A 14,486-nucleotide genomic window follows, 5' to 3' on the forward strand; every position below is an offset into this window, starting at 1 on the left:
TGTTGCAAGGCGTTACATATCCATTGATTTCTCTAAAAGTATAGTATAGTAACAAGCTTAAATAATCACTACTCTCCTGATATTCGGACCGAAATCACAAAAGCCTTTATGTCCGACGAAGGTATTTAAACATTCATATGTATCTAAATTTTAACCCAACTATAATTTCATTAGCAAAATTTGCAACCCAAGACAGAAATTGCAAATTAACACTAAATAATTTATGATTATTCTTAAAATTAAGTATCAGAAATCAAAAAAATAATAAAACATTTAACAAGAGATGGGAGGAAGATCATAAGGCTCATCATGGTTTTGTTTTCTGAAAGCACTGCTTGACAAGAGAAACCCAAGCGCATGACCAAGCACAGCAACCAAGAACACACCTCCATTGAAAGACATAAGAGCCAACATAACCAAATAAGCTAGACCAACTCTAAGAACATGCAAAAGTGTCTGAACCAGACCGGCAGTAACAGGGTTCGAACCGGGTTTAATCAACCGGGTTCGGGAGAGCAACTCGATGAGAACCGACATGACGAAAACAATGATCAAGGCCAATACATACATACCGGTATCACCAGCAGGCCAATCGTTGAAGAGAATCAACGCGTCTTTTCCCCAATAGAATGTCATGTGCATCATGCCGTGCATCTTATGACCCATCATCATGGTTCCATTCGTTGATGATGGTGATGATGATGAGTTGTGCGTCATCCCATCCATGCCATCCATGCCGCCGTGCATGTGTCCACCGTCCATGTCGGTGTTCTTCGTCTCTTTGGAGTGAGATCTGAGAGGTTCCTTCTATGCTATGGTTTGGCGATTAGTAATAAATGTGTATTTGGGGGTTCTGGTGCATCCGTGAAGTGATAGTATAGTACAGTTTTGGGTCAAATAGGAAAGAAGAGTCGTGTACTCGTATATGAGATCGTATTGTACTGCAGTAGTAATACGTGGAGTTAAGTCGTGATTTTATTGGATGATTATGCGGTATGAGGGGAAAGTGGTGGTCTGTGGTCACAAACAAAACTAAACGGATATGGAAAACCGAATTGGTTATTACTAGAGGCATAATGGGTCGCTATGCTAAGTCGGCCCCATTCACATTTAAGTATGATTGGACACTAAAATACCAAGTCCAAATACATTTAAAGTCATTTTGGATCAGTTAGAGAAAATTCTCTCCTCACCTCTCAATAATTTCATAGTCTTTTTCGAATGGATCTTTCTGAAACTATCAAATGTATATGATACTTTTCTTCTTTCTGAGGCTGTTCTTGTTTGGGGATGCTATTTCCACATTAACGAGTGTTATCTGATCATCGTGAAAATTCAAAAATGTTTATAATGTTCAGAGATGTATGTTTAGACGCATTTATTTTAAACTATTTTCAAATGAAACTTAATGGTATGCACCTCTATTATGCTAAAATTTAATTCGGAGATGCATCTCCGTATGCAATAAAGATACGTTTGAATATGCATCTCCATACACATTATTTATTCAAAAGTTAGTGGGTGGTTCAAAGATGCATCTCTGGACGTTTTTGTTTCATGTCTCGCGCCAGACTCATCCCTCTTCCTTCCTCTTCATTTTCTAAAAAGTTCTTAAAAAAATATTTAACCTCCCACAACCATTGAAGCATCTCACAATTTCATTGAAGTTTATATCAATGGAGCTCTTTATCCTCCTTTCCAGCATCTCATAACATTCATTTGATAAGTTTTTCAGTTTTTGTTTTCTTATTATGTTCTGATTTGTAGTTAGTTTTTTAAGTTACATTAGATAGTAGTGTAAGTGAAATTGGTAGCCTACAAAAACATGCATCGGCAGATTTTTTTTTAGGGTTAGGCAATTATGGAGTTTCTACCATAGCTGAAAATTGCAGGTTGGTCCGGAGATGCATCTCCATATTTTCTCTGTGTTATTTTTGGAGATGCGTCTCCGGATTAGACTCAGACTAAAATTTGGTAGATTTTGTGAATTTTCACTGACATGCTTTTTATCTCTGTGTCAGTTTCTAATGCAGGTGCAATGGTTGATAACAACGCTGAAAATAACGCTGGCAGAGTTAGGCTGGGACGTGTGTTCCAAACCGCGTTAGTGAAATGTGAGAGGGCCGCAGTTAGGACCACGAGACCACAGGTTAATGATAACTCGTTTGATGGTTCGCAACCATCAAGTTCGCAACGCCTAGGTTTTGCTTCTCGTAGCCACCTCTCTCAAGCATCCACTTTACTGGGCCATGAGTCCCTAGATGATGCAACAGACCCTAAAGTCCCTGAAGGCTAAGAGGAAGTTGCTAGCCCATTAGAGAGTTATCCAAGAGACTAATTTGACACCTCTTTAATTCATCTCTATGCAGATCATGTTGCTAGGCATATCTAAGAATGAGAGGTATATTTCTTTTGCAATACATATGTTTTTCAACTAATTAAATCGATACTTATGGTAATATTTTATTTTTACAGATACGTACTGATGAAAGTCCGTTGGTCGATGAATCTGAGTAAAATAAGTGAAAGTCGAGCAAATATGAGAAAAAATGATCAAAGAATAAAGGAAAAATAGCTAAGTGTGCAAATTGTGGCTTAGTGGAAGTTTGAGTGAAAAGGGAGCTAAAAAGAGTGAAGTTTCGGAAATAATCGCATCCATCATCGCGCAGCATTGTGCACGCGATAAGGCATTAAAAGCTTCATCACGCGTGTGATGGTCATTTTTCTGAGCCTTTTCTGACACGTTCTCGTCCATTCTGGCACCTTTAAAAGGGGAAATTTTGCACTTTCACAGGGGTTACAAAATTTGGCACTGGGAGCAGGATTTTACAGCATCAAAGGGTGATTTTGAGAGAATTGGAAGCCATGGAGGTGAATCCTTCAAGGGAATTCATATGTTATTCTTCTTTATTCAATTGGTATTGTAATTTTAACTATGAGTAGCTAAGCATATCTAGGTTAGGTTGTGTGATGATGAACCTTACTCAATCTTGTTGGCATTATATGTTGGTTTGACTTTGTATGAATCCTTTGAATTATAATTTTATTAAGTTGTTGTTTAATTTTAATGCTTTTTATTTGAGATACTCTGTTAATCTGATTTTGAACACATAGAGATTATTGATCCTTAGCCTATGTTGTGGACCTAAGGCAACTGTTATACTTACGCTGGTTGAATAGGGATATGAGACATTGAGTAGTGGCATAGAGAATTAATGTTCTTTACATCGCCAAACCCTACTTACGCTAGCGGACTAGGGATAGAAAGCTCTGAGTAGTGGTTAGTGAGTTATTTCGAGACTCACTTGATACCAGAGAAGTATCGTATGGTACTAACTCTTGTACAATTGGCTTATGCATAAGGCTATATGACCTAGTTCTAAAGGGTGTCACACCTTATCATCACACTAGACGCTCCTAGAAGACCACCTAGGCTAGCTAACCAAGACGTACTTGAGGCTCAAGATGACCATATTAAGAATGTGACGTTGGTCAGTCGGCATGTTGTGGAGATGGGTAGAGCAGGGATAGAGGCATGACTCTTTGAGGATGACAGACCCCAGTTGACCCTCGTGGGGAACATGTGTAGCGGTGTATTCGTCACTTTATGATTTATTAACTAAATCAAAAGCAAAGCATACAAAGAATCGAGTCGCCACCGCACTTTTATTTATCCTAAGGAATGGCTAAAAAGCGAACAAAAGCCTAAGAAGTTTTACACGTAGAAAACTAATGAAAAGATCAGAGAGTCTGGGTAAGGGGTTAATTACGCAATGGGAAGGTGTTAGGCACCCAAAACGTCCTAGGTACTCCTAGGGAGCCCTTTTCACACTTGCTGTATAAAAAGTTTATTTGTTTATGACATATTGTGCAAACATGATTGGGAAGATGAGAAAAGAATATACAAGTTAGTTATTTTTGTGTTTGAACGGATGAACCCGTTGCCTACGTACCTTCCATGAAAGGTAAGGATCAAAACGCCGTAGTTCGGCTAAAAGATTTCCAAAATGGTAGGTGAATTAATTTTAAAACAAGAGCACTAAGGCTTTTCATTATCAACGGGAGAAAACTCAACCAAGACCAACAATCCACCATGCGAGGATAGCTTCAACATACTAGTGAGGGGTTAACCCTATAATAAGTATGGAAGACTTACGATAAACTCACTAAGGATGTGGTGAGATTTACATCAACCACTATGCGAATTGAAACCTATGGCTAATGTATGAAAACATATCAACAATGGACAAAGCCACAAAACAATTGAGTGAGTTGGAATTAACCAGTTATGAGTATTTACAAAATATGGTCAAAGTATGATTAGAATTCAATTCAAAAAGAAGTGTTATAAAATGGAGTTTGAAAAATCAAGGACTTAAGGTCCAGGTTTCTAATTTGAAAAGACATGAAGATGTTTGCACAATAGTTCAAAGTTTTGAATTAACAATGTGAAAAGGGAGTTTTTGGAAACAAAAGGGTGTGGAGGAAGGAGTGTAAAACTTCTCAGAAGTTCACCTCTTGAAATCATATAGAAGATGATTCAAGTGTGTCCTTAGGAATAGGCAAATGAGCAATAACAAATAAGCAAAACAAATGATACCGGATGCCAATTACTGGACTTACACCAATCTCACAAACAAAGGTGGATACCGGATACCAATCAATGGATTCACACCAGTCTCCTAAAACAAACAGGGATGTCAGATGCCAATAAATGGACTTATTCCAACCTCCTAAAGCAAAACAAAACAAAAGGGTGGATACCGGATGCCAATCAACTGGACTTATACCAATCTCCGAAGAACCAAACAGACAAGGATACCAGATGCCAATATATGGGCTTACTCCAATCTCCCCAAAGCAAAACAAAACATGGATATCAGATGTCAATCTATCTGGACTTACTCTAATCTCCAAAGGATGATCATAGGAATACAAATGCCAACAACATGGACTTACAATTGAATCCTCACATACAACAAACAAACAGAAGCACTAAGCAAAGAGGACATAAGTGGCCAATGAAATGGTCTTACACTCCATCCCTTCCAAATCATAGGAACAATGGCCAATGAATGGACTTACAGTTGATTCCTCAATGGACAAACAAAGATGTATCACAAAGAAATGATGATCATGCAATAATGAACAATTAATGATGATAAATGCACAAAGGCAAACAAGCAAACATGTACAGATGAACCAATAAGCAATCAATGATTCAGTTAGCACACACTATATACAAGCAATTAGGCTCAAGCAAGGGTTAGACTTTACAGTCAACTGGAATGGGGTAAGTGGTGCTCTTAACCTTAACATTGAGAGTTAAGGTGAAGCAGATGAAAAGGATATGAGGGGGTGTGCCTCATAGCTCTTATCCCTGGTCAGGGAGAGCTTTGAATATCAGAAGGTGTGGGAGTTCAGAAAGTTGGAACTCTCTCCACAAGTGAATGACTCTATAGATCTTGGGTTAAGATCCACAATGCATCAACATGTAATGTGAGCAAAGGGATGACACACAGAATAGTAGGAGATGGACTACACATCTCTTTTATCTACCAATTGCCTCATATGAGGACTTTTCGTGCTTGGCACAAAGAGTAAACAATCACAAGCATTGCCTCTTAAGGAGGACTTCAGACAGGTGCCTGGCCACATAACAAGCCAGGTCTTCCAGACTACATGAAGAAGAGAAAGTATACCTAATTGGTTAAGCAACCAAGCAAAAGCAAGTTCAAAATGAACTTAAGCAACTAATGTACCTGAAAACAATCCAACTCAATCAGTATACAACTCAAAAAGTCAAACAGATAATCCAACAGTCAACAGACAATATACAATCAAACAAGCAAGGCTACAATATGCAAGGCACAAGCTCAACTCAAATGAGCTAAAAGCATCCTACAAAACAAGTCAAGGTTAGTCAATATCAATCAAATAAACCAACTCAAGCAATGTGAATTAATCCCCTTATGGCCATGTACTTCTTAACCTGAAAAACAAGCTCAAACATGAGAAGCAAACCACTAGGACAAGGCCTAGGGTCAAAGAAGGAGAAATAATCCAAAACAGAACATGAAAATTGACAAGAATCAAGCTCAAACAATTAAGAACAACATCCAAAAGGTCTCATGTCAATAGCATCAATCAAATTCATTTCATAAATCAAATAAGGCAAAGTATGCAAATTGAAAGCTCATTGAAGCAAATAGAATGAACCAATCCACATCAACTCAAAAATGATTCAATAAATCTCAAGAAAAATCATGGATAAACAGCACACATCAAATAATCAACACACCAAAAATCAAGGCATTTGGACAAGTATGAGCATGGCACATAAATTCATCAAGTCATGGTAAGCACAAACAAGCTCAAAGGAGGCACAAATTGATACATCAACTTAAGGCAATCCTAAAACAGAGATGACAAGTGATAAATGACTCAAACCAAAGCCACAATAAACTTCAATGTATCTAGAAAACATGTGTAAAATTTCAAGCTCATATGACAAGGCATAAGCATTTCCCAAATCATTGAAGTTCAACACTCATCAAAAGTTCAAACATGACAATCCAGAAATAAAAATCCCAAACAAATCAGAAATGGATCCAACAATTCCACAAAACTTCATGAGCAAACTTAACATCCAGAAGGAGCATCATGCAAAAATTCAGATCAATTGGCATTTATTTGGCATGGTAAATAAAATCAACAAATCAAGCAAGCCAAGGTGTGACACACATTGTCACACCTACATTAATCAGATCATAACTCCACATCCAGAAATGAGAAAAATGCAAACTCAACACCAAAAGGTCCCTAAAGATGTCTAGTTTAAGCATATCAATTTTCACATTCATTGGGTCAACCATCATTATTTCACAACCAAAATGGAAAGCAATGTACAAGATAGCATATGCATGAACAAACCCTAGGCAAATTAAAATTCCAACCGAGCACAAATTCTGGAAAAATCATCAAAAAATAGTAGACATCATGAGGATTAAAGTGCAAAAAATCTCATGTTAATTGGATGATTATTCATGGAGTTATGGATTTTTTAGTGAAGAGAAAAATTAAAAATGCATGATGAAGTAGCATGAACATGGATGCATACAAGAGGAAAATAATGCAAGGCAATTATGTGAATTTGTCTACAACCAGAATCGAACCGTGCAAGGATTTAAATGTGGCGCACTCATAAGTGAAACACACCGTTTCACTTATGCTTAGTTGGCGCTGAAAAGCGCTCCCAGCCAATCAATGAGCCACGTGAGTGCCAAGTGTACCAGTACATGAGCAGAAACAAGAATTTACATGCAAACACGGCCAGGCAAGATCAAAATGAATCTGGAAAACTAAAACCCTAACATTCATCCATTGTTCATCGTGTTCTTCATCATCAAGAACAAATCATCACAGAAATTCACCAAACACATATCAATGGATTCGTCTTCTAACATACATCATCAATCCAGTATTAATTTAATCTAATTCTAACTGTATCAAACAAATCGAGCACAACAAGTTTCATCTATCAAACTTCAAATCATCACAACTAATTCATTACTCAACGAAATTCCAAGATCTAAAGCTCAGTGTGACCTATGTTCAAAGATCTACCAGAATCATACATCAATTTTATGAATTAAGAGCATCGAAAACTGACCTTCAAGATGCAACAGAAGTGAAATCGTGCAATTCAGGCCTTGGCAAGCTGAAACAGATGCTCTACAATGCTTGGATAGATGAATGGATGATGAAGAACAGCTCAATCGTGCTTGCTTTGTCCAGAAATCTCAACTGCCATGGATATGCATAAGCTTCAACAATCCATAATTCTTGATGAATTCTTCAAGATCTTGCTTCAACAATCTTCAATATTGCTTGTAGATGATGAACAGAACAAGAACAATGCAAAGGATATGAAGAAAATCGATGAAAAAGTTGAGGGAAAGTTGAGAGAGAATTTTCAGATCTGGAATTTGTGAAGTGTGGTTATGATTTTCTGTTAGGATTAGCTTTATATATCAACTGTTAATCATGTTTAGCTTAAGCTCTAATCAAATGCTAAGTGAATTAGGGAAATGAGAGTGTTTATGCAAAATGGCAAGTTCACCCCTTATGCATGCATGGCAATGCTACAGTGCACGAATTTCACTTGGAATGCACTTAAAAATCTGTTTTGAAGCAAATGTAATTGGTTAGAAGTGAAAACAATGCCTATTTTTCAAATTGCTACTTTCCCTCCAAAATTCAAATGAGATTCAAGTGAAAATGCCAATATTTTTGTGATGAGAATTGATGAAATGTAATGCATGATTTGGATAGAGCATATCAAGATGGAAATGTTCCAAAAAGAACCACTCCAATTGGCCTTTTGGTTCAAAAGTTATGCAAGCTTGAAGTTCAAATTTGCTTGGCCATGTTTGATCCATAATTTCTTAACCACACATGAGAAATTCATGTTCCTGGACTTTTTGGAAAGGTGAGAGCAAGATCTTAAACTTTCATGTTGGACAAAATTTCATTTGAAGCTTTCTTGATGATGTAATCTTGAGGAGAAGACCTTTCCATTTTTGGCAATTCCAAATTACAGGTCAATTACTATTTTTGGAAACTTTTCATCTGACCTCAAATTCCCCATTGTTGATATTTGAAATGTCAAATGAGACTTGTATGGACATGAATGAGGCCTTTCTAACCATCTCCCACCTTCAAATCCATGATTGAATGCACAGTTGACTTGTGTTGACTTTTCTAGGGTTTCAGCTGACCTAGCTATGCTCAGATGAAATTCAAGCCTCTACCACCTGAGATCTTGATTCAAAATGATGTCATGGTTCATATGAGCTCTTGTGAATGATCATGGTGCCCAAATTCTCAAGAATGGCCACCATCTATTGCTCAATGGATGCCTTTGACTGGTTTGACCTAGTGTTGCTTCATCTGCAAGTAACAAGGTTAAATGATAATATTTTTGTACTTTTGGTTAGTAAACAAATGAAAAGCAATGATACACATATGCAAAACATGCTTGGTGATCAAGAACCACTCTCAAAGGATATCCCACCCACAGGGAAAGAAGGCAAGGTGCACAATGATCCTTGAGGCAATGATATGATATGATATGATGCCATGAGGGATCTTAGGGACAAAATTGGGGTCTTACAGATGCCCCTATTTAAGGTCATTCTAGCCGGAGAAGTGAAGTTTAGAAATCTTCATCTCGACGCGGTAGAATGGGCTTAAATAACAGTAAATGAGACAAATTTTGGTCCCTAAGAGACCTCATGATGCAAATGTATGCATGTAAAAGACAGAAACTCTGTGGGGATAAGATTCACAAAGAAGAAAAGACGATCCATCGGAGTAATACACTCACCAGGAACAGAGACTCTGGCAGGACTCTCATGGGGATAAGAAAAAAGCAAAAGAATGCGTGAGCAGGGCACGACTCTGAATTAGGGTAAAATTGACACTGCGTGAATGAGACACGACTGGACTAGACCTCACTGGGGAGAGAAAGCATTCCAAAGGATGACACATCCGTTGGAAAGACTCAAACTGACTCACAAAATGCGTCTACTGGGGAGAACGCCAATACAGCAACACGAGTAGAACCACAACTCCGCTGGGGAAATCTAACAAAGATTTTCCAGGGGAAGCCAAAGGATGAAATGTTACCGGTTAGTGAGTAACATGCTCGGGAAGAAAGAATATCTAAGACCTGTGTACGGGTGAGAGATATCAATCGACCAAATCATGTGAGGAAAACCTGAAAAAGATATACTTCAACTCAGGGAAATCTGACTCCACAAGGGACCAAGGTCATAATAGGGAGCAGACAGGAAGGAACACCAAGGATACCGGGTTGTAGGTATGTAACAGGTGACCGACCAAAGCGTGAATTGGTGTGTGTTCCAAAACACTCATCATCCTGAAGAAAGCTAGAAAAGCAGTCTTGTTTATAGGACGGATATTCGATTCCACAAGGAATACGAATCTTACTCTACGGAGAAAACAATCAAAAGATTGACCCAAGAGTGCATGAGACATATTATTCATTACCGTCGGAACGTGAATAATATACTCGAAAAGGAAGAGACACCAGAGATACCGGTTATTGGGTATATAATAGGTGACCTACCAAAGCGTGAATTGGTATATATGCCAAAACACTCATCATCCGAAACACAAACTTGTTAAAGGATGGATATTCGATTCTACAAAGAATACGAATCTTACTCTACTGGGGGAAAACAACAGGCTTCGACTGAAGAGTGCATGAGATATATCATTCATTACCGTCAGAACGTGAATAATATACTCGAAAAAAAGGAGACACCAGAGATACCGGTTAGGGCATATAATAGGTGATCAACCAAAAAGAGAGACAATCGATACCAAGCATACGGGTAAACGAAAGATAACTCAGAGGGATAAATTGCAAGCATCCGGAAATTATCCAAGAAACAACAAATATTCGATTCCACCAAGGAAATACGAATCTTACTCGACTGGGGAAACACAACAGGCTTCGACTGAAGAGTGCATGAGATATATTATCCATTACCGTCAGAACGTGGATAACACACTCGCATAGAAGATTATCCACAACCGGTTACTGGGTTAATAAAGGATAAATCAACCGAAAAGAAAGGCATCGGGATACCAAAACTAGGTATATAATGATGACCAATCAAAAGGGAGCAATAACATTACCAAGCAAACGGGTAAATGAACGAAGACTCACTGGGGATACATTGATACAAAATCAATGATCCGGGGATGAATTGCACAAACAACAATTGTCCACAAGGACTTGCTGGCGACTTCAAAGAGGATAACATTGCAAGCATACGGCAATGATCCAGAAGACTGCTGGGGATACAATTGCTAGCAACCGGCAATTATCAACAAGCAAAAGGAGGAATATCAACATCGAACATCGAATGAAGATAACCACAAAGAATAACCACCATCGGTTAGGATGAACAACAAGGTTAACTCTGCAAAGGGGAGAAATTAGGGTTTATAACTACCGAATACGGGGTAGAATGCCAAACTCTGGTTGGGGATAAAATTGATAGCAACCGGCAATTATCCACAAAAAGCACAGACTCCGTTGGGAATAAAACCACAACAACGCAAAATCCACCATCAACCCGAACGAACCACAAAGGTTACCTCTGCTAGGGGAAAAGAGATAGGACTTACAACTACCGAATACTGGGTAGTAGCCATCACACTCTGATGAGGATACAAGAATCAGGGTTTACATCTACCAAAAACGGGGCAGAAAACCACAACTCCGCGTGGGGAATGAAGGAAATCACAAATCCGCACGGGAACAAAATAAGGTTTATAACAAACCACAAACTGCTGAAGAGCAGAAAAAAAAAGGATTTACAACTACCGAATATTAGGTAGAAAACCAAATCAACTCTTGCTGAGGAATAAAAGGTATATAACCACAAATTCCACCAAGAAGAGGGAACAAGAAACATAGGACTTACAACTACCGGTATAAGGGTAGAGGCCCAAAAAGATTCCGCTGGGGATAAAAGAAATAATGCCGGTTACTGGGAAAATCATTCATTTATTCCACAGGGAAGCACGAGAAACAGTTGACAAATGCCAATTCAGGACCAAACCGAAAAGACAGACTGAATTAAGACTCATCCTATGAGGATATAACTCAATAGGAAAATCCATCCCAATATATGTGTTGGGAGGAAACGGAAGAAACCGTCATCCACGAGGATATATCTCAGTGGGGAACTGCAGAAGGAAAGACAGACGCTTTCTGCTTATGGGGTTGACTCTATATGGAGAGATTAAAACACCCGACATCTGCTTGGGAAGATCTATTGGAGAGATCTATGAAACCCATAGCAAGAGACAACAAACAAAAGATATATGGTAAACAATGCAACATGAATATCTGAATGTTTATGATGATGCATGAATATGCGTAATTTATGTTTGATGAATGCTGACAAAACAGACATATCTAACACAAACAGGCCCAGGAATCAAACGCCTGGTACTATACTTCCAGGGGCAAAAAAAACCAACTGGAAAGCCAATCTGCTGGAGATCTACATGCTGAGAAGCCAAGATCTACGGGGAGGCAAAAGATCAAAGATATCAAAGAAATCACAAAATCTCTGAGTAATGGATCAACAACAACCCAACTGGAGTACAAAAAGTCACAACAGGCACAAACAGCCACAAAGACAAATCTATTGGGGAAAAAGGAGAAATCCCGAAATATCTGCAGGGGATCTTCAGTATCAACTGAGAAACAAAAGTTCATTGCACAAGCGAGAACTGCTACAAAAGCAAACTCCAAGTAACTCCACTGGGGAACAACCCTTTGAGGGAGAACAGATCATCCACGTAGAATCTACTGCACAAGCAACTCTACTGGGAATAACAAGTAGCCATTCCATCGGGAATACACCCACTGAAGGAAAAACAGATCACACAAGTAGATTCTGCAACAAGCCACTCTACTGAGGATCAAAAGCAATCAGGAAATCAACCAAATCTCTGGATGCTAAACCACCAACCGACCCTACTGGGGGAAACAGAGATTTCAACAAGCAGAAACTGCCACACAAGCAACTCTGTCGAGGATACCAGCTCTGGCGGAGACTCTGAGGGAATACCATAGAAGCAATCCTGACTCTATTGGGGAATACCAACTCCATTGGGGATTTCGCACAAATACAGTCCACCAAACCACAAATCTATTGGCGGCTCCACTGGAGAAATCTACTGAAGAATCCATTGGGGGTATGGAAGAGAGCCGGGGAATCAACCACTAAATGCTGACTCTTCTGAGGAGAACATCCACAACTGCTGAGGAGGAACATAATCACTGCCCTGCTGAAGGGAAACACTCTGATGGGGAGATATAGCAACAATGCAGTATATCATATCAACAACCCTGGCGACTGTACTGAGGAAAGTGGTAAAGTACCGGGATATCAATCCACCCACCACTGAATCTTCAAAAGAAAATCACCCATGCTGAGGGGAGAAACAACAACTCCGCTAGCAACTGCACTGGAGAGAGACTACTGCTGGAGAAAAAACCGAAGTCTTCCACAACACTCTGTTTGGGGAACAACCCACAACAACAACCCTGCTTGGGGAACAACCCCAACAACAAAGCAGGAGAAAGAGGATACAACCAAATGCCAAGAATATGAACAAATGTCTTACCTGTTGGACATCATGCCACCCTTGGGAGAGCACTGAGAAATTCTTAAGTATCCTTTCATCATTGTGAATGCTCACTTTGTTTAAAACAACAAATTTGAAAATTTTATTTGTTTAAAACAATGACATTTTATCAATTAAAACATGCAAAACATTTGTTGAATTGAAACAAATAAGAGTGCAAATAGTTGGATAAAAAGCTCAAATTTATTTGATGGAATGGTAGCCTGCAAATGGCAAGACTCCATATATCTGTACAAATTTGAAATCAGTGATATATATTGGAAGAGGGCTACATTGAACATAATGATCCTTTCTCTACCAATTTGAATCTCGATGTATTCGAAGCTTCAGTTGACGACGAATCGAGAACCTCTGACGAAAAGACAGTTGCGGAACAGAAAGTCTTGTCAGGATGCAGTTACTTGTCAAATCCCTAATTTTTGCCTAGATTGCCCCATGGTGAGGTACTCAATCTAGCGGGATGCAAATATACTTTTCAAGTCTCTAATTTTTGCCTGGATCACCCTTGCGGGTTCTCCACCGAGACGCTCATTTTTGCCTAAGCTGCCCTTTCGGGTTTTCAACTTAGCGAGCTATTCTGTTCTTCATTTGCATATACTCTTTTTTTTTAGGCAAAGTATTTCTTGACTGCATCTGAATTCACAGGACGAGTGAAATCCTCCCCATCCATTGTTGTAAGCATCAAAGCACCGCCTGAAAAGGCTCTCTTAACAACATATGGACCCTCGTAGTTTGGAGTCCACTTGCCCTTAGAATCGGGCGCGAAAGACAAAACTTTCTTGAGCACGAGGTCCCCTTCTCGGAAAACACGAGGCTTGACCTTCTTATCGAATGCTTTCTTCATTCTCTGCTGATATAACTGATCATGACACATGGCAGTTAATCGCTTCTCTTCAATCAAATTCAACTGGTCATAACGACTCGGAATCCATTCAGCACCAGTCAACTAGGGACTCGAGGGTATACTTTCTTTTCTTTTTTTTTTAAATTCTGATTTTTTGACTTTTTTTTTATTTTGTTTTTCACCCTCTTCTCTTTTTTTTTACATTACATTTGTAATGCCCCTGTTTGACCGTTTGCTGAGATACAGCTGAATGATCTTCTTTTCGTACTCAAGAAGACGGGTAATCTCATCAGGAATCCCCTTCAACATCATCTTCCTCTGCTTCAAATACAGGGAATTCAAGATTGGGAGATAGCGTTGGATCATTATGTTCAATGGGTTT

At 38.9% G+C, this 14,486-nt stretch overlaps 1 protein-coding gene across 1 annotated transcript; it reads right to left on the minus strand.

The window, feature by feature from the left end:
• On the minus strand, positions 1-1,039 carry LOC127101058 (copper transporter 6). Its single transcript, XM_051038374.1, has one exon. The coding sequence runs from the start codon at positions 760-762 to the stop codon at positions 274-276; it is 489 nt and encodes a 162-aa protein (XP_050894331.1). The 5' UTR covers positions 763-1,039; the 3' UTR covers positions 1-273.
• Between the last annotated feature and the right edge of the window lie 13,447 nt (positions 1,040-14,486).

Source organism: Lathyrus oleraceus, chromosome 7 (assembly GCF_024323335.1).
Source record: "Lathyrus oleraceus cultivar Zhongwan6 chromosome 7, CAAS_Psat_ZW6_1.0, whole genome shotgun sequence".
Classification (NCBI taxonomy): Eukaryota; Viridiplantae; Streptophyta; class Magnoliopsida; order Fabales; family Fabaceae; genus Lathyrus; species Lathyrus oleraceus.

Excerpts from the sequence above, each read along its gene's own strand:
- LOC127101058 (XM_051038374.1), bottom strand. The coding sequence starts at position 762 with ATGGACGGTGGACACATGCACGGCGGCATGGATGGCATGGATGGGATG.